Source organism: Nycticebus coucang, chromosome 8, assembly GCF_027406575.1.
Source record: "Nycticebus coucang isolate mNycCou1 chromosome 8, mNycCou1.pri, whole genome shotgun sequence".
NCBI lineage: Eukaryota > Metazoa > Chordata > Mammalia > Primates > Lorisidae > Nycticebus > Nycticebus coucang.
This window is the reverse complement of record NC_069787.1, coordinates 99120481-99142597: the sequence shown is the minus strand read 5'-3', so window position 1 is coordinate 99142597 and position 22117 is coordinate 99120481. Positions and strand designations below refer to the sequence as shown.

The window sequence follows — 22117 nt, the reverse complement described above, 5'->3', positions numbered from 1 at the left end:
TAGCAAGGTCTTATCATTTTAGTCAACTATTTTTTTTGGAGACAGAGTCTTATTTTGTTGCCTTCAGTAGAGTGCCATGGCATCACAGCTAACAGCAACCTCAAACTCTTGGGCTTAAGCAATTCTCTTGCCTCAGCCTCCCAGTAGAGGTACCCGCCACAACACCTGGCTATTTTTTTGTTGCAGTTGTCATTGTTTAGCTGGCCTGGGCTGGGTTCAGACCCTCCAGCCTTGGGTGCTGGGGGCTTCGCTCCGGGGAGCACAGACCTCCTTTCCGTCGTTTTACAACGCGGACAGCGCCACCTCGCTGCGGCTTGGTGCCGAGGGTGCGGCAGCCGGTGCCGTAACCACTATGCTATGGGTGCCAAGACTTAGTCAACTATTTATACCTCAATATTCCTGTTTTTTAATGCTATAGTAAATAATCGTATATTCAAATTTTTCATTTCCCAGTATTTATGGCTGTATATATAATAAAAACTCCAAAGGTCTTTTACACTGATCTTTTATCCAGAAACATTGCTAAATTCACTTAGAAAAGATAACTATGTATGTTTTCAAATCTATTCAAATCCATTGACATTTATTTTATGGCCCAAAATATTGTCTCTCAATGAATGTTCTACAAGTATGTGAAAATAATGTGAATTCTGCTCTTGTTCAGGAGAACACTTTTTAAAAAATGTCAATTAGGTCAAGTTAGTTGATGATATTGTTCAAGTCTCCCTATCCTTAGGGATTTTTCGTCTACATATTCTACTAATAGTCCTCAAGAGTATTAAAATGTACAACCGCAATTATAAACTTGTTTATTCTTCTTTTGGTTAAATCAGTTTTTGCTTTGTGTATGTGAACCTCTGTTATTAGGCATATATACATTTAAGATTGTTACATCCTCTTGATGAAATGACTTTTTATCATTATGAAATGTCTCCCTTTAACTTTGATAATATTCCTTGCTCTGAAGTCTGTTTTGTTGGATATTGACACACCTACCCTAGATTTCTCTTGATTTGTTCTTGCATCATATAGATTTTTCTGTCCTTTTAATTTCAAATTATTTGTGTCTTTATATTTAAAATAGGTTTCTTAGATACTCTGGAGTTGAGTCATATTTTTATATATGAATAATCTATAAACTCTGCATTTTAATAAAGGTTTAGCTGTGTTTTAAACCTAGCATCTTGCTATTTGTTTTCTATTTGTTCTGTTCACTGTTCCTTTTTTCTTTTTCTTTGCCTGTTTTGGATTAAGTTTTTTTCTTTTTAATTCCATTTAATCTGCACTGTAGGCTTATTAGCTATACCTTTTTATTTTTATCCTCTAGGACAAGTGTCAACAAAAATTTTCTGCAAAGGGCCAGACAGTGAATTTTCTATGATCTGCATGCCATAGGTCTGTCACAACTACTCAACTTTGCCATTATAATACCAAATAGCCATAGACCTGAGTAAATGTGGCTGAATTACAATGGAAGCTTATTTGCCAAGTCAGGTGGCAAATAAAAAGTTTGTCAATGTGAAAAAAAAAAATAACAGGCTTACACCAGATTTGGTGTACAGGTTATAGTTTGTCAATCCATGCTCTAAGGTTTACAATATTCATCTTTAACTTACCATGACCTATCTTCAAACAATGTTCTTTCTCTAGCCACTGTATAAACATTTGACAATAGTATATGGCCATTTCCCTACTTCTGTATTTTGTGCTATTGTTATCATAAATTTTATTTCCACAGAATTTATAAACCCCACAATACATTGTTGTTACTTTTGCTTTAAACAATCAATTATATTTAAAGAGGCTTAAAAAAATGAGTTTAAAATTTCTTCATATTTACCCATGAATTTGCCCTTTCTGGTATTCTTCATTCTTTTTATGTAGATCCACATTTCTATTTGGTATCATTTTCCTTCAGCTTTAAGAACTGTCTTTAACATTTCTTTAGGTGCAGGTATATCAGTCTTGAATTCTCAAGCTTTGGACTGTCTGAAAAAGTTTTTATTTTGACTTTAATTTTGGAAGGTATTTCACTATGTAAGAATTCTAGGTTGGTGTTTTCCATCCATACTTTAAAGATACCACTCTATTGTCTTCATGCTTGCACAGCTGTTGAGAAGTCTTGAGATGTCTTTTCTCTGTTTTAATATTTTGTTTATCTTTGATTTTTAACAATTTGATTATGATTACGATGTGCCTTGATGTGGCTTTTTATTTATTTTTTTGAGACAGAGTCTCACTATGTCACTCTGGGTAGAGTGTCATGGCATCATAGCTCACCACAACCTCAAACTCTTGAGCTTAAGCAATTCTCTTGCTTCAGCCTCCCAAGTAGCTGGGACTACAGGCGCCCGCCACAACGCCTATTTTTTTGTTGTAGTTATCATTGTAGTTTAGCTGGGTTTGAACCCACTAGTCCTGGTGTATGTGGTCAGCACCGTAACCACTGAGCTACAGGCACCGAGCCTTGATGTGGCTTTCTTCATGTTTATTTTGTTCAAGCTTTGTGAAGCGTTTGGGCTTTGTGAGTTTATAATTCTTCTCATCTGGAAAATTTGGAGCCATGTCTTCAAATATTTTTTTTCTGTCTCCCCTTTCTCTCTTTTCCTTCTGAGTCTCCAAATATACATGTGTTAGATCACTTGATATTCCCCCAAAAGGTCAAAAGGTGCTACTCATACTTTACTCAATTATTACTCTTTGTCTTACTGCTACATATTCAAATTCTCTGATTTTTTTCTTCTCTAGTGTCTAATCTGCTATTAAACCAATCCAGGAAATGTTTCATTTCAGACATAGCTTTCATCACTTGAAGTGCCATTTGGTTTGTTTTTATATGTTGCATTTTTCCTCGTTATAGTCATGTATCCCTTTAAGTTCATAAATAGATTTATAATAGCTGTTTTTAAAATTTTATAAAGTCCTTCTCTGCTAATTTCATTGTCTCTGTCATTTCAGGGTCTTTTTCTATTGATGGAATTTCCTCCTGGTTATGGATCATATTTCTTCATATGTCCAGTAATATTTTACTGGATGCTGAACATTTCAAATGTTACTTGTTAAGTATCTGGATTTTGTTATCTTCTTTTAAAGAGTGTTGGGTTTTGTTCTGGCAGGCCATTAAGTTACTTGCATATTAGTTTGCTCCTTTTCAGACTTCTTTTCAAAAATTGTTAGCAAGTATTTTGGGTAGTTTTTACTCTAGAGAAGGGGTTGGCAATTTTTTTTTCTATAAAAGCCAGATATTAACAATATATATTTTAGGCTTTGTGAACCTAAACTACTCAAACTCAACTATACAAATAAATGAATGTGGTTATTCATTCACGTGGTTCCCATAGAACTTTATTTATAAAAAAAAGTGAAAGGCTAGATGAACTGGGATTTGGTCTATTGGCCATAGTCTGCTGACCCCTACTATAGAGCAAGTTTACCTCTACTACTACTGGCATCTGTGGGGTCTCTACTGAGACTCCAGGGTGTTCAATTAGGTCTTTTCACTCTGGTTAGTCAGAACTTGAATACCTTCCAATCCTTTGTGAGCTCTTGTTATTATTCACTTTCCAACCCCCAGTTTTTTCTCTTTTCCCTAGAAGTACCCCTTCTCTGGCATCGAATCACACCCCTGTAAGCATACCTTAGTCTTTAGCCAAAACTGAAGAAGACCCCAAGGTGTATTTATAGAGCTCTTTCTCTGAATAGCTCTCTCCCTTCCCATATTTTACCTCTCACATTTCCACACTTAGTCTCCCCAAACTCTTGTCTCAGTCTCCTTAACTCAACAAGACAATCATGCTCTACTTGGTGCCTATCCTTGTACAGTGCTAGAGTGTGGAAATGCCTCCAGGAAATAAGCCAAAGGGATCACAGCACAATGGAAAAAGAAATTGAGCTAAGCAGCTCTATTCTCTACCTGAACAAAGTACAGTAACAAAAAATACACAGCAAGATTATTCCAGAACCAAGTGATCTACAAGGCTTCTGCTTGCCTTCCCTTGATAGAGTCCACCACCTGCAGGAAGGTGTGGCATGTCTTTGCCACCTGTTCATTTTAGGCAGACTACCTTTGCAATGATGTTTTAGATGTCATGTACTGTTGTGGTTCTTCTAGAAGCTACCTTTTCCCTCCACCAGTCTAATTATTCCACTGGGCCACTACTTTGGATTCCATATTAACTTCCTAGGTTGAAAGTACAGGTCTCAAACCAATTCCACTCTCCTAATATCCAGCAAAATTAGTCTCCAACAGAAAATGAAAGAATTCATAACAAAAAGATAACCAAAAGAAAAATTACCTTGCTTGACTGAAAAAGGCAGTTGACCAAAGTCATGAAGATGAAAACAGAGAGGCTATTTTAAAATCTCTCTCTATAGAAATAAACATAATTTTAGGAGCAATTAATTTTATAGCTAGAATAAATAAGACTCAGAAACAGGATGTATCTTGTCTTCCCATTTTTCTCTTGTTGGCAACGTTTCCAGGTATGGAGAGACCAAGTAACACAGGGCATAGTTTTTTATTTTAACATTCTCCTTTAACTAAAACTATTGGTGTTCTTTTTTTTCCTGCAACAGGATTTTGAGAGAACACCTGCTTCTCTGCATATTCTAGTTTATTTCATTTTATGCCAGATATGTGACATTATTCAGACACTTGTTTTGTTATTTAAAATGAGATAGTAGTATGCCAGAGCTTCTCCCACATGTCAGCAGAAAAAAACAACTTTGCTCAAGAGATGTTAAAAAGCAGAGTAACTCAGTGCTATGAAGGCTTTATTACTTTTTTTTTTTTTAACTTAACATGGTTCTAAAGTATTAAGCACTCTACTCATTTGAGTCTAATCACCAGAAGGGTTGGTGTATTTGTAGAGGTCCAGGGCCCTGTAAGCAAAGCCTCTCACATTAGGAGCCGAGACTCCTCTCTACAACACATTACTGAAAAGGAGAGTAACTAAAAAGAAATTTTCAAACCGTTTTCTGCACAGAGATTAACAGCAGCATCAATAGTTCTAGGGCAATAGCTGGCATAAAAGAGTAAAAAGTGCATAAAATTCTCCAAAAAGACTGTGTTCTCTGTTACTCTTCACCCCACTTCCCATTTTCCAAAAAAAAAATTTCCCCCAAATAAAAGGGACTTACCCTACTATTACTATAACAAAATCCAGTAAATTCCATCCATTCCTAACATAAGCATTAGGATGTAGCAATAATCCATATGCTATAATCTTCAAAAACGTCTCGACTGTAAAAATAATCAGGAAGGCATATTCTACTTTTTCCTGTGAAGAGAAACAAAGAACATACCAAAAAGGGTGGGGGGATGGAAACAAAAAGAAACAGGGATTAGAATCAACATCTCAGAGATATAAGCATTTTTCTCCAAGCAAAAGTTTTATTATGAGAAATGGAACAATTACACTGTACCTGAGCCAGAAAGACATTTAAATTCTAACACTGAATTTCTCATAAGCAACTAAGTGTAAAACACTTCACTGCAGGCTGCATGATTGCATTTTGCCACCTGCCCCAATGTGTGTGCAATGAGTCTGCCTAGGATGTAATGGGCATGTTTGTTATTTGTACACATTTGCAAAACACAGCAGGTTTTCCTCTTGAGATGCCAAATCAGGCCCAGAAAAGCACCAGGGTTCAACAAATTTTCCAATAGCAGCTTTGAACAGAATGTCCTTTGGAAGAAATGAAGATGCATCTGTTTTGACCCTCTCTTCATCGAGTATATGTCTGACTTCTAAGTCAGAGCCAGCTTTGTCACAGAGTAGCAAGGTGACCTTGGGCTAGTCCCTCTCCTCCTCTGGATATAAGTTTTCCACATCTGCAGAGGAAGAGGACGAATTCAGGATGGCAAACACTCTGCCTGCTTACTGGCATGCCACCTCTCCCTGCCAACACTGCTGACTAGCTCTGCACACTTTCCCAGGGAGCCTAGACTCAGCCTCCAAACCCTTCTCTTGTACCAGCCCCAGTAGCCATTCCCATCTGATTGCCTAGACCCTGGAGTGGCCAGCCATGGACTGGATGACTCTTAGAGAACTTCCAGTTACAAACTGTGCAACTCCACAAGCTGTGTAAAACATACCAATCACCAGGTCTAAAAAGTTTGACTTATTTCTTGTTTATAAAGGTCTTCTCCATATGGCTTTGAGTTCAATAGAAATATGGACCGATAGAGGTTTAATTAATTTTACAAGAGGCATTACCTGACAAGAAGCTACTTAAATAATAACTAAGCAAAAAATCATCAGCAATTAAAACTCTTCAAAATGAACTATAAAGTCCTCTATGAATATCATATGAATAATACTACCAATACCTTAGAGAAATGGAAACCATGGAATTTACTTATTAAGATGGCTAGAGTATGAGATCAAAATAAATTTGACAAATTTAGCAAGGACCTCTTCTACACAACAAGCACTATACCAGGAGCCTGAATCAGAAAAAATGTCCCCTATGTCCCCTATGGCCTCTATTCTCAAGAAGTTTAGTCTGGTGGAGACAGGTGGTGATGGTTCCAAATGTACACACACAGAACTTCTGAAGAGTCACAAAAGAGGTAACTGACAGGAGCAATTCTGTGCCTTCAGCCTTCTGATCAGGCCAAAAGTCAGTCCAGCCCTTCTATTTCACAACTGATTACAGAAAGGAAAAAAGAAAAAAAAAGACTTTGCTGTGTCACATGTAACCACTATTATAGACATATTGTTATAAATACAATTTTGTGTGGGCTTTCTTAAAGAGTTTCTAAAGAGCAATACTTTCTAAAGAAATATATATTTTTTAATACTAATTTTAGGATGATTCTCCTAGGCCTAACTCCTGAAACATTGTCACCTGTTACATTTAAGTATGAATCCTATCTAAGCACACACCCCCACCCCCAGTGCTCTAGCCCTATGCTGGCATGGTACCACCCCTTTGTCACTGGCTATGCAGTGGAACTTGGCCTTGGCTTGCCAGAAGTCCTCTCTCTTGACTACTAGGGGAACCCTCCAGCCATCGCTGTGTATCCTGGCCTTCACTCCATCCTTGACTGCTCACTGGTCCTGTAGAAGACAGCTCATGGGTTCTTCCTTCCCAAGTCCCAGAGCTATGATGGTTCCTGTCATTTCTGAAGCTACTCACCCGAGCCCCTCTGCTCCTCAAAACATCAGCACAGCAGTATAATAAATTCTTTCTTGGTGTTGAGTTAGCCAGAATCAGTGTCCACAATTTAAGAAACCTCATTCCCCTGAACCTATACCTGTACCTGCTCCAGACTTCTAAACAAGTTCTACTTTAACCAGAGGCAAAAGTTCCTGAAAATACCAATCCATTCCTACTCAAATCAGACCTAAGCCCCTACATGCACACAGTCACTGTCAGTATGTTTTCAAGACTTAGAGTTCTAAGGGAACAAGATAAGCTAAAAACAGCACACTGATTTTACAATTCCTCTTCCCTTTTTATCCTTGCTGCTTTATTTACTAGGCCAGACAGGGGGAAAAAAGCTTTTGCTGCCATCAATATTCATAGCAGTTACATCCCTACGTCAAGACAGCACACTATACTTTGGAGCAGAAAAACAAGGCAGAGAACAGAGAGTACACCTCCCAAACACAGCTTGTTTTTCCTCTTTGGCTTTTATTTGTAAGTAATTTTGCCACAATAGTACAAGGGCCATTAGTATAACTGAGTTGTTTAAGGTGTGTTGTTTTGTTTTTTTTTTAAATCTCCTCTCTTTTCCCCTCCTCCCCCTCCTTGTTAAAGAATTTGGTTTCTCTTTACAAATTCCTTGGCGAATTACTTGATGGAATTCATTATAAGAAATACAACCTTGCTTTAATGTGATTCTCTATTACACAGACTCCACCATAACATCAGCTGAGCAATCTCAGCCCGCACGGTAGGCAGCCCAGCCTGCCTGGAAGCCAGTGGCGTGCCAGTGCTCAATCTTGCCATTAGAAAGGAATCCTATGAAACAACTATGCCTCCACAATAAACGAATGTAGTATTTAAAAAAAACTTGCAAAACATTCAGGAAAAGTCAGATAACCGTTTGCTTTACAAAAGTATTTTTTGTTTGAGGAAAGAACATTGAGTTAATAATTTGAAAAGGAAGCCAACAAGAAAGTCAGGTTCCTAACTAGGTGAACTGGGAATGTGCACCCAGACCAGGAGGCTGGGTGAAACGTGGCACAGAGGACTCACTGAGAGCTGTGGCTGAGACGGACGAGAGCACAGAGGAAGAAATAGTGGCAAGGGCGAAGGAATGGGATGGCAGAAAGGGCAAGCAAGAGCCCTTCAGGAATAGACATGAAATGAGGTATCCTGCTACAGGAAGTCTGAGCAGGAGCTGAACCTTAAAAGCCCCTCCTCAGGCCAAACAGAAAGATTGCATGGTCCCTGAATCCCATCCCCCACACCTGCAGCCCTAAGTCACCTACCCTCAGGGATTGCTTCTCACTGGCAAGAGATCCCAAGTGGAGGGCCAATCAAGCTCCAAAAACTAACCACTAGGGACTACCCTGCTGTACAGGAACAAAAGTCCCCCATAAGAACTCAAACCTCCAGAGAAACGAAGGCTCAAATCTAATTATGAATCCTGATTTCTTTTCTCAGTGAAATTTCACCAAGTCAATCTCTAAACCAGTCAATCTTACCCAGAACCTTAAGAAACAGAAAGCATGGACTAGCAGAGGGTGGGAGATGCCAGAATCCTTAATTATATTTGGTGCTCTCCTCTCCTATCCTCAAGGACCTGTTGTTTTGTTTTTTGTTTTTTGAGACAGACTCTCATTCTGTCATGCTGTAGTCCCAGCTACTTAGCAGGCTGAGGCAAGAGGATCGCTTAAGCCCAAGATTTGAGGTTGCTTGTGAACTGTGATGCCACAGCACTCTACCCTGGCATAACAGAGTGAGAGTCTGTCTCAAAAACAAAAAACAAAAAACAGGTCCTTGAAAATAGGAGAGGAAAGCATTTTTAGAGACATCATCTTGCTCTGGCTTGGCTATTTTTTAGAGACATTGTCTTGCTCTGACTCAGGCTGGTCTCGAACTCCTGAGTTAGGCAATCCACCCACCTCGGCCTCCCAGCATGCTAGGATTATAGCTGTAAGCCACCATGCCTGGCCCTCAAAGATCCTTTTCTTAGCACTGAAGTATAAACATTTGTCTGTCCATCAACCCTTCCATCCTTGAGTCCTCCTCAGCAAAGCCTGAGCCCTATCCTCACAGAGCTCCCAACCTGCTGTCAGAGAATCAACAACCTGCTTGACACAGGAAGTTAAAATTCACCTCTTAAGTTTGCTCATCCACCCACATGGCCCCAAGTCCTCGAAAAGGCTTCTGTGGCTGCCAGGAACTGGTCTCCCACCCCTCTGTGTTCTGCTAGCACACTGCAGCCTGGGCTCCCTACTAGTAGGGATCCTGCCACTAACTTTGTAACTCTAGCATTCAGAGCCATATATAAAGTACTCACAGGTACTACTAGGAAGTAGAGGACCAGGCTGGGGACAGTGGCTCATGCCTATAATACCAGCACTCCGGAAGGCTGAGGCAGGTGGATTGCCTGAACTCACAGGTTCAAGACCAGCCTGAGCCAGAGCAAGACCTCGTCTCTAAAACTAGCCAGGCACTGCAGTGGGTACCTGTAGTCCCACCTAACTCGGGAGCCCAAGAGTTTAAGGTTGCTGTGAGCCATGACGACACAATACTCTATTGAGGGTGACAAAGGGAGATTGTCTCAAAAATAAATAAATACATAAATAAAATAAAAATAATAAAACTAGAAAGTAGAGAGAAAAAGGGAAAGAATAAAGCAACAAAGCTAGACATAAAAGGGCTATTAATACATGGGGTTTTGTGATCCCAGCATAAATATCTAAAAATGAACACAAAAAGATATGTATCTTTCTAAGTTACCACAATTTCTAGAACAAGCATGGAATAAACAAACTGCTGAGATAATAGCTGATCCCAACATCACACCTGGCCTTCCCTTTCTATGCCAACCTGCAGCCGCTTGAGTAGGGTCTTGGTTCTTCTATCCTTCCCTAGCTTGCTCTTCCAGCCTGCCCACTTCTGTCCTGCGAGGGCCCTTCACTGCACACTGGGGGCCAACCTGCTCCCCCACACTTCTGGATGCTCTCCCACCTCCACACACTTGCCCTTCCTGCCTCACCCTGCTAGTGTGCCTGCCCCCAGGTGTGTAAACTTTCCTCTTCAGAGTGAGGACGTCACTCTGTAACAGTGCTGAAAACAAGCCCAGCGTAGCTGAATGGAAAGAACACAGGGCTTGTAGTCATGTATCTGTTTTCTGTGAGTCCCAGCTCAGCCAATGATTCATTTTGTGGCCTTGGGCCACTGAGGAACTGTTCCACACCCTGTTCCCTCTCTCCAAAATGGTCTCCTCATCCACAACTCTACTTGTCTTCTAAGGCTCAGCTTAAATGACATTTGTTCATCAAAACCGTTACTGACCTCCCAGACAAAATTAGAACCCACTGTAATGTGCTATCAAAACCCATTATACTTCCTTCATAGTCCTAATTCACAACATAAATTTAAGTTTTAAAAAATTACCTCTTTAACAGATAGCCCAGAATAAATCCACATGTTTATGGTCAACTGATCTTCAAGTAAGATGCCAAAACACACAATGGAGAAAACCACCCACCTGCAGGATGTTCGTAAAACTGGGTATTAGAATTAAATTAGACTCCTATCTCACACCATATACAAAAGTCAACTCAAATGGATTAAAGACCTAAACATTAGGACCTTGTATACTAAAAGAAAAAAACACAGGGTAAAAGCATCTTGACATTGGTCTGAGCAAAGATTTTTTTAGATATGAGCCCAAAAGTACAGGCAACAAAAGCAAAAATAGACAAATAAGATGGTATGAAACTAAAAAAGCTTATACACAGCAAAGGAAACCATCAAGAGAACAAAGAGAAAATATCTGCAAACCACTCATGTGAGAAGGGGTTAATATCCAAAATATATAAGGAATTCAAATTAAGAGCAAGAAAACAAATAACCTCATTTAAAAATGGGCACAGAACCTAAATGAACATTTCCCAAAATAAGATATATAAATGACCAACAGGTATATGAAAAGATACTCAACATCACTAACCATCAGGGAAACGCAAAGTAAAACCACAATGAGCTATCACCTCTTACCTGGTAGGATTGCTATTATAAAAAAAGGCAAGAAGGTAAAGGTTGGCAAAGATATGGAGAAAAGAGAGCCTTTGAACACTGTTAGTGAGAATGTAAATTAGTACAGCCCTTATGAAGAAGAGGTTTCTCAAAAAATTAGTAACAGAACTACCATACCATCCAGAATTCCACTTCTTGGAATATACACAAAGGAAATGAAGTGATACTGAAGAGATGTCTGCATTCCTGTGTTCTTTAAAGCATTATCGACAATAGCCAAGATATGGAATTAACCTGTGCGCCCCTCAATAGATGAACAGATAAAGAAAATGTGGTGTATATGTGTACACACACGATGGAATATTACAGAGGGAGCTGAAAAATGTGTACAATTTTTAACAAAGGGAAAAACTGTAATACTCAAGTCACATTTGACACCTGCAATCACAAGAGAAACAAGATACAATATACAAAATAATAAATGTAATTGGTATATACTGAATGCTTAATACCATTTTTTCCTTTCTTAGAATGTGTATACATTTTCTTCCACTCTCTGTATATGGCCTTAAAAAAAAGAAGGAAATCCTGTCATTTGTAACAACATGCTGAACCTGAAGAACATTATGCTCAGTGATCTAAACCAGGCACAGAAAGGCAAATACTGCATGTTCTCAGTTACATGTGGAATCTAAAAATGCCAAACTCAAAGAAACAGAGAGTTGAATGGTGATTGCCAGGGTTTGGGGGCAGGAGGATTGCGAAGATGTTAGTCAAATTACACAAAATTTCAAAGTATACAAAAGTTAGATAGGAGATCTACTGAAGAAGGTGGTGACTATAGTAAACAACATATTATACACTTGAAAACTGTTACGAGTAGGGGTTTTTTTTTTTTGGCAGTTTTTTGGCCATGGCTGGGTTTGAACCTGCCACATCTGGCATATGGGGCTGGCGCCCTACTCCTTTGAGCCATAGGTGCCACCCTAAGAGTGGGTTTTAAATGTTCTCTCTCAACAAAAAAGTATGTTAGTTTAATTCAGCTATTCTACAAAGTATACATATGTCAGAACATCATGTTGTACACTCTAAATATGTGCAATTTTTGTCAACCAGAGAAAAATAATTTTGGCCAGGTACTATGGCTTATGCCTGTAATTCTAGTATTCTGGAAGGCCAAGGCATGAGGATTGCTTGAGGTCAGGAGTTTGAGGCCAGCCTGAGCAAGAATGAGACCCCTATCTCTACTAAAAATAGGAAAAAATTAGCATATACCTGTCATCCTAGCTACTTGGCAGGCTAAGGAAGGAGGATCACTGCAGCACAGGAATGGAGGTCGCAGTGAGTTATGACACTACACTAAAGTCTGACCAACAAAGTGAGACCCTATCTCTAAATAAATAAATATTAATTTTTTAAATTACCTTTTTAATATTTGTCTCCCCCAATAAATTATCTATAAGGCCAGAAATCACTGCTATTTCGTACATCATTGTGTTCCAAAGGCCTGCCACAAAAATACCTAAAAATATTTATAAATGAATGAGTAATTAGGCAAAATAAGGTTTTGACCTACTATTACTAAATGTCCCTTCCTGCTAACAAGTTCCATGACGCGGTTTTGCACTGTTCCAGGAAGGCACCCATGGAGCATGTCAGGGAAAGCCTTGGCACACAGCCACCCTGCTCCCTACTCATAGACCTCAGAGCCAGCTGCTCAAGGTGATGAGCAGCCCATGTGGCTGCGATGGGGAAGGGGTTGGGGAGAGCCCCAGGTGCCAGGCTACAGGGTTGGGCCTCTGTTTCTCATGTGTGAAATGAGCAGATGGGATTGGGTAATCTCTTCCAGCTGGGAAAGGACAATTCTCTCTGACCTGATGAGCAAAGTCCAAATACAGACTTCACAGGGAGGCTCCAGGAGGGCCTGGAGACCCCCGGGGAAGACGGCCAGCCAAGCAACAGGGGCAAGAACCAAGAGCAGCAGCTATTTATTCAAGTGGCTAGGTCGCCTGAGGTCGCTGTGCACATTCAGGCCAGCCCTGCTGAGAGACCCTCCCACTCACTGCCTTACACATTTCAAGAGGTGACACAGGGGAGCCACAAAGCTACTATTATACAGTTTTGATAAGCTGATTCAGCCTCTAGTAAAACTCTGGTGGGTGAGCCACAGGAAGGTGACCAGCAGGCAGGCGTTGGCTCAGCTAGTTGCCTGTAAACAGAGGTAATTTCTTCCCCTGCAGGTATTAATGAAGTATGTACCTACAGGGCCTCCAATGAGCAGTTTAATGCCACATTTGCATAAAGAAATTGGCTAGAATAGTCAGTTTGCCTTCATTTTTCTTCATTTATGGATTAAAAGTACAAGTTTTATGTGACATTTGTGTCCCCTGAGTCCAACTCTAATCTGTACAGCTGTGTCACTCTGTTTGAGTCCTTTGCCCCATCTGATTCTCAGTTCCTTCATCTGTAAAACAGGGACAATCATTCTAGCCCGAGCCACCCAGATTATGTGAAATCAGATTAAGGGAAAAGTGAGGGAAGAGCTCTGGACACCATGAAACACTCTACAATGGGAGGCTTCTGACAAAGGCAAAACAGCCCCCATTACAGGGCAAGTGAATAAACTCCCCGTGGGTGCAGGCCTTACAGGAGCATCTGGAACCTCTCTGAAGAGGTTCCTCCTGAGATCTCACTGCAGTCCAGTGACCCCATGACCACCCAGATGGGAAAGGATACTGTCTGGTATGTGCCCAGAGATGACAAATGGAGGAGGCCAGCAGGGTGGCCTGGCTGACTGCTCAACAAAGATCAGCTTCAAAGACATGTGGTCTGGGGGAAGAGGGCAACATGCTGGGGGTGCAGAGGCCAGCAGGGAATTCTCCCAGCTCACCAGCAGAGCTAAGGCAGCTGCTGCTTTGCTGCCATGACTGGGACAGCTGGCTTGCAAGGGGTGGGTGACTGCTCCCCTATCACCCGGCAAAATTCCAAGGGAATGGCACCCAGCTTTCCCCCAGGAATGGCTCCACTCCTACTACTCTCAGTCTGGAGGGGATAGGAGTTGGCACGTGGCCCAGGTTACTGGTTCTGGGATAGGCACACATCCCAACCTGTACCAACCAAGTCCAATCAATGCTAATCCTAGAAGTTTCACTTTAGCAAGTTGCTGCAAAGTTTTGTTACTGCCTGGACTTGGCCCTATGAGGCTATAAGCCTGGAGGTGAAGGGAAGCCAACTCCAAGGGAAGAAAATGGGAACAAAGATGTCAGGCAGACAAGCAGAGACACTCAAGTGGGAGCAAGCACTTGCCCTAAGGTCACTGTGAGAGCCACTGGATCAAGTTGAGCCTGAACTCAAAAATTCCCTCCCTCCCCACTTGGGCTTTTCACTTATAAATAAAGCCAATTTGGGTTTGGTTTGTGTGAGTCCCAGCTAAACACAGTGGGCTGCAGGATCGCTCTACTTCTTTAAAAAATGGAAGCTTCTGAGACAGAATCTTCATTAGCTCCTCATTCTTCAAGAGACAACTCTCTGATGAGCCCTCTTGACCCACAGGCTCAGTGATGGTTCCCATAAAAGGACCCATGGGCCCTACAAGTCACTGCCTCTGGAAATTCATCAAGCCTCAGTTTTCCAAATTCTCTCTTTCAATCTTATCCTTTCTCTGCTACCACTTCAATTTCAGCTGGTTTTCTGCATTCTGCACACACTTTTAAACATGACATTTTTGACTTGCCTTGCTTCCCATCCTGGGGACATGGCAATGGGACAAGCCTCCCACTTCCTCACCTAGCTTCAACTCTAAGGCACTGTCACCTCCACCCCACCTTGCTTGGCAGTGCAAGCACCGTATTTCAATTTAATTCAATACTACTCAAAGTATGTATTCCACAGTAGGCATGATCCTGAGCACTGGGGATTCAAAGATAGCTAAAACGTTGTTCATGTCCTCAAGGAGGATGGCAGATACACATATAAAAATTCTAAGACATAGCAGATAGCAATCAAAACTCAAGCAGAGTACTAGGAGCCTCCCATGGGGAAGAGAGGGATGGAGCAGCTAATCATGTCAGGAGATTTTGGGCAAGCTTCTTGAAAAGCATAGAACTGTATCACATCTAAATTCCTCCATCTGGCTTTCCCGAGGAGCTCTACAATCTGGCTACACTCTGCCTACTAACAACTAACTGCTATCAGTGTGGCCCTGTTGGGGACAGGCCCCTGTCCCACCTGATTCCTCTTCTCCTGCCTCCCCAAACCCTCTGCTCCAGTGTATCAGCTCCCAAACTATCCCGCATGGATGCATACTCACGGGAACAACCGTTCCCAGTAACAGCTCTTCCCCAAGACCCAAAGCACCTCTGTTTATCTAAATCCTGCTCCACTCTTAAAGGGGAGGCTAGGGATATTCACGTCCTCTGAGTACTATTTTGTCCCCACTTTTAAAAGCCTGATGCACTTAGCAAGGTGAATAAATGACAACAACATGCCTGCTGCCTCTGCCCCCATCAACCTGCAGCAGACATCCCCAGCAGTCTTTGGGTAGCACTCTCTTCCCTACCCAAGTCCTGAGGCAGCTACACGTGGTGCTCCAGACAGCCATCACCCACAGAGCAGAGCTGGCATCTGAGTTTAAACTGTTAGCCATCCCAGAGTTAAAAGTTATATCACATGTTTTAGCATTTAATCATGAAAATATATCAACAAACACTTGAGCACCAACAACACATACAAGGGCAGAGAAGAGCAAGGCACTGTCCCTGTTTTTAGGAGCTCCCAGCCTTGTTGGGAAGGTGAACTTATTGATCCATTGTCCTATAATGTTGTTATGTACAGTTAGTTCTTGAGGACAAGAACCATTACTACAAAACTCTCTCTCAGTACAAAAACAGAAAACTGAGCACTTACCTTCAAAAATACCCAGATGTCATCATCCACAGAGAAGAAAACAAAACTAAGACTTCAGGGCTACATTTCCAAGTACCTGGACCAATGACCTTGTCTTACAGTCAGTAAGCCCTAAAAGCAGTTGTAACACCCAGGCCAGAACCCCATTTACCATATCCTAGTTGGAGTTACAGAGTTATGACTTTTTTCCAAACCATGGGAAGCCTTTACATTATATTCCAGTGGCTCAGGTCAAATTGGATGGGGTCATGTGCCCTACACGAGGCTGATCAAAGTTATGTGTTGCCTCCCTGGGAATCTATGGGGCTCAAGTCATGCAACAACTGCCAAACACCTGTCCTTTTGGAAAAGAAGTCTCAGTAACGGTTAGTCTGTAGGGCATGACCCAAACTCTCCATTGGGTCTACCTCCAAGGCTGAAAAGAAATACAGAAACATTTCAAAGTAGCAGGAACTAGTCAATTTAAAACTGAATGTTCTCATTTTTGACAAGACAGCAGTCATTCCTTTTTTTCATTAACAGAAAAAAAAATAATTTCAGATTTGTACATGGTTAAATTCAGAAATTCATCAACTTCTGAAATTACAACGAAATCTCCTTTCCTTTCCTCGCTGCTCACTCACATTCCTGCCAACACCACTTGTATTCCTAAACACAGCCATTGCTGGAAATTAAGGAAATACTTCCCAACGTCTTATCCCAGTGATTCTCCAATCCACAGAGTAAGTAAAAAAGACAGACAGGAGTTATTTACATTTCACATATGAGGTTCACGGACACCAAGTTATTTCTGGCCACAGTCAACATGAACAACTAAAAATAGCAATCATGCCCTCTGGTTTGAAGAGACCTGATTATACCCACCTGGTGGGAAAAGCTACAACTCCACTCTGGTCCCATGACTGCCAGATCTCACCTGGCCATCTACATGGTTTCATCTAAGTAGGACCTTGCAGGAGGACCCTGAGAAACTCAGTTACGGTCATCCAGCCAACTTCGACTGAGTAACCTAAGGATATGCCTTTGGAGGGGGAGCTACCATCCCCAGTCACAGCTGCTGTGAAGACAGGGTCCCTGCTGGGAAGCCCCTTCACCTTGCACAGCCCAGGCTCTGGTTCTGGCTCTGCAACTTAGTGGCTGTTTGGACTCATACAAGTTGACTTAACCCCTCCTGATGGCAGCTTCTTCATTATAAAATGAGACTACATAGAGCAGAAACTGCCTGGGTGTATTGTTAGGTGTAAATGAGGCAACACATGTAACCACATAAACAGCATCCGCATGTGGTAAGTCCCATGGCAAATGCTCATGGGATGTTTGCTATTCCTATCATGTCTATGTAATACTCCCTGTACTGCCCTGGACACTGCCAAGGAACAACATAGTACCCAGCACAGAGTTAATGCTAAATGTTCACTAAGCTAGTACACACCATGTACCTAACTCACTGCTGGCCCTGACACAGGTCTTCCTGGAGGTTATCCGCCCCCATCTAAACCTGCTCCCATACCTTCCTGGACTGCCTAGAAAAAGTACATCTATAGTCTGCTGCAGACAGAACAGAATAGTCTCGAGGTGAAGGAGGGGCCAGCTCCTCACTTCACCATGAAGGCCAAGGAGCAGGTGTCTGGGGGTCAGTGGAGAATGGCAGCATTTGGTATTCATCTCAACAGACAAACTACTCTTTGGAAGTAACAATTCTAATTCATTCATCCCAAAACACAGTGCTGAGAAAGATGAGCCCTTTTTTCTAGTGAGTATGCTGGAGCCAACAGAACATAGATTATTTCTTTCGAAGTCCATTTATGAATCAAAGTTTTAAAATATTTAAAGTGTGGCATCTGCAATTGAGATAAAGTGTTTGACATACTTACTCAAAAGATTAATAACTCTACGCTGATAATTCATCATTGTTTTAGTAATAGAAAGTAAACTTAAGTTAATTAAGAGATGCTGGGAGGCTGAAAAATAAGGCACCACCGACCCATAGCCCTTCAGGGGAAATGAATGAACCAGTCAACAACCAGGAAGAACTGAGTGCCCAGACTCAAACCAAGCTGGGAACATCTAAGAAGCCAGCATCACTTGCCCTGACCAGATCTTGCTGGTCAAAGCTCACTTTTGTCCATTGCTTGACACCTCCCAGAGCCTGGAGAGAGGGCTCTGCCACCATTCCTCAAGTGCAGGGCCCACACAGGCTCTGTACAAGCAATTCCACTCCCAGGGAACCTGGGGCTCCAGAAGCAACTACTAGAGGATTCTGTTTGGTTAGGTGGCTAGGGCTAGTTAACAATCTCTACTGCTCTTTGTAAAGCAAATTTTTATTCATTTATTGCCTTCCCTGCTCCAAAAGTTCCAAAAGAACTTATAGCAGCCAAGAATATGAAAATCAAAGCAGGTGAGAAAGGACACACTACATGGCTATTTAAAAGGTGAAGGCAGGTGCACAGGTAAGGGCAGGGAAGAATGTCCAAGATCCATCATCACAAGACTGGCATGAATACCATAATCCTCTTGAGGTGGAAAAAGATGCAGATCTCTTCATAAATTGCTCTGCAGAGCAGGCACTCAAAGTAAAGAAAAAGATCCAGGAGACCTTCTAACTCAACTTTTAGGTATCTCTGATTTGTTTGAGCTTTTCCCATTTATCTTTTACTTTATTATCAGCTGAAAGTGATACAAATATGGGGAAAAGAAAAACAAATTAACAAGGAAAAGAAAATGAAACAGAAATAAGACCATTGCAAAGATGAATCCTGTGAAGTCATATTTTTATTAATGTTTCTGAGATTTTTAACAGTTAACATAAAAGAAGGAATTCATAGAGGTGACACAAGTCATCCTACGTCTTGAATGAAATTTCCCAGCACAGAAAAAAGTACTTCTCTGGAGGATTTGCCCAGAGAAAAGGCTCAGCTGACTTCAGGAACTGAGTGCCTACCAATTATAGGACATAGAATAATACCTGCCTGTCTGCATGGGATTTCTCCTTTGATGGAGGAGGGAGGATTATTTGAATGGAATACACGGAAAAAGCTGTTTCCATCCAGAAAGATTTGAAAAATAAAGTAAAGTAGAATGAACGATATCAGAATGCAGAGCAAATACCAGACTGGAGTAAGAGTGTGCTAGCATCAAAATCATGCTGCACGTGACATATACGGATATGTTTGAGAGTTACAATGTGAAATATACAGAAGATGCCAAAACAATGTATATGCTTTTTAAAAAAAGAAAAAGCTGTATTAAAATCGGGCTGTTGCTCTGGGTAGAGTGCCGTGGCGTCACAGCTCGTAGCAACCTCAAACCCCTGGGCTTGGCACCACCCGGACCTCCATAAAAGCTGCGCCAAGACCCCCAACCCGCGCTCTGTGCCCACTAGGCCTCCACATGCCCTGACCAGGAACTGCGGGAGATGCGCAACCCTGCGTCCTCCCTGCTGTACCCTCCCTGCCTGCATACCGGCCTGCTTGTCTGGCCAGGGACTCTGGTAGCCACGTGCCCTCTGCAGCCCTCCCTATCTCTGCACAGAGCCCTTCTCCTGACCAGAGACTGCTAGAGCCTTGGGCTTTCTGTGCCAAAGTCACTGGGCACCAGGCACTCCCAGAACTGTGCACACCACCTCCCGCCCTGTTGCTGGATCTGGGTGTGTCACACCCCAGAGCTGCTTCGACAACCAGAACTACCTGCCTGGGGCAGCCCCAGAGGAACTACACAGTGTTACTCCCTACAAAGATCCAGCAACAATAGAGTGATCCCACTCAGGTCTAATCTTGGAGAGACACCTCCCCAACTCTGAGGACAGCCAGAGGAAACGGTGAAAAACAATCATGAGGCGAAATCAACAGAAAAACTCTGGCAATATGAATAATCAGAGTAGATCAACTCCCCCAAGGATCAATGGGGCAGACACAGCACAAGATCCCATGCATAAATAGCTGAGATGTCAGATCAAATTCAGAATCTGGATAGCAAATAAGATCAAATTAGAATTCCAAGCAGTAATCCAAAGGATATCTCGAGACCAAATGACCAAAACTTTTGACACATTGAGATAAGAAGTTGCAGCCTTAAAAGATCTGAGAAACACAGAAGAATCCCTCAGTAACATAATGGAGCAAGCAGAAGAAAGGATTTCTGACATTGAAGACAAACGCTTCCATCGAACGCTCCCAAACTTTCAAAGAGGAAGAGAAATGGAGGGCAAAAACAGATCACTCTCTCAGACAGCTCTGGGATAATTCGAAGAAAATCAATATTTGTCTTATAGGGATCCCCGAAAGCGACGAAGTGGCTTCACAAGGCACAGAGTCTCTTCTCCATGAGATTATGAAGGAGAACTTTCCAGACATGCCAAGAGATTCTGAAATTCAGATAGCAGACAGTTTCAGAACTCCAGCACGACTCAACCCAAATAAGACATCCCCAAGACACATCATAATCAATTTCACTAAAGTTAATATGAAGGAGAAAATTCTGAAAGGAGCCAGACAAAAGAAAACCATCACCTACAAGGGCAAGAATATTAGAATAACTGCAGATCTCTCTGCTGAAACCTTTCAAGCTAGAAGAGGATAGTCATCGACTTTTAATCTCTTAATACAAAATAACTTTCAACCCAGGATCCTGTACCCAGCTAAACTGAGTTTCATTTATGACAGAGAAATTAAATACTTCAATGACATACACATGTTGCAGAAATTTGCCATAACTGAACCAGCTCTCCAGGATACTCTCAGATCTATCCTCCATAAAGACCAGTGTAATCCTCCACTACAAAAGTAAATCCAGCCAGAAAATTTTGATCAAATTCCAACTTCCACAATTGCAAAAGGATTAAAAATGTCCACCAGACTCTCAAAAGGCTTATCAATATTCTCAATTAATGTGAATGGTTTAAATTGTCCTCTAAAGAGGCACAGGTTGGCTGACTAGATACAAAAACTCAAGCCAGATATTGCTGTATATAAGAATCGCATCTTACATTAAAAGACAAATATAGACTCAAGGTGAAGGGATGGTCATCTATATTCCAGGCAAATGGAAAGCAGAAAAAAGCAGGCGTTGCAATCCTATTTGCAGACGCAATAGGCTTTAAACCAACCAAAATGAGGAAGGATAAGGATGGACACTTCACTTTTGTTAAAGGTAATAGTCAATATGATTAGATTTCAATTATTAATATTTAAGCACTCAGCCAGAAAGCACCTCAATTTATAAGAGAAACTCTAACAGACATGACCAACTTGATTTCCTCCAGTTCCATAGCAGTTGGAGATGTTAATACTCCTTTAGCAGTGCTGGATAGATCCTCCAAAAAGAAGCTAAGCAAAGAAATTTTAGATTAAAACTTAACCATTCAACATCTGGACTTAACAGACATCTACAGAACATTTCATCTCAACAAAACTGAATACACATTCTTCTCATCAGCCCATGGAACATACTCCAAAATCGACCACATCCTAGGCCACAAATATAACCTCAGCAAATTTTAAAAAATAGAAATTATTCCTTGCAACTTCTCAGACCATCATGTAATAAAAGTTGAACTCAATAACAACAGGAACCTGCATACCCATACAAGAACATGGAAGCTAAACAACCTTATGCTGAAGGATAGATGGGTTAGAGATGAGATTAAGAAGGAAATCACCAAATTTTTGGAACAAAACAACAATCAAGACACAAATTACCAGAACCTCTGGGATACTGCAAAGGCAGTCCTAAGAGGGAAATTTATAACACTGCAAGCCTTCCTCAAGGAAACGGAAAGAGAGGAAGTTAATAACTTAATGGGACACCTTAAGCAAATGGAGAAGGAAGAACATTCCAACCCCAAATCCAGAAGAAGAAAAGAAATAACCAAAATTAGAGCAGAATTAAATGAAATTGAAAAGAAAAGAATTATACAACAGATCAATAAATCCAAAAGTTGGTTTTTTGAAAAGATCAATAAAATAGATAAACCTTTGGCTAACCTAACCAGGAAAAAAAGAGTAAAATATCTAATTTCATCGATCAGAAATGGTAACGATGAAATAAC

General features: G+C 41.2%; 1 protein-coding gene across 11 annotated transcripts in view; it reads right to left on the bottom strand.

Moving 5' to 3' along the window:
* Positions 1-22117, bottom strand: part of CACNA1D (calcium voltage-gated channel subunit alpha1 D) — a 376968-nt gene that overhangs the window by 162661 nt on the left and 192190 nt on the right. For all 11 annotated transcript variants that reach the window (XM_053600740.1, XM_053600741.1, XM_053600739.1 and 8 more), the window contains exon 4: positions 5140-5279. In XM_053600740.1, coding sequence (XP_053456715.1) covers positions 5140-5279 — 140 coding nt within the window. The remainder of the gene's footprint in view (positions 1-5139; positions 5280-22117) is intronic.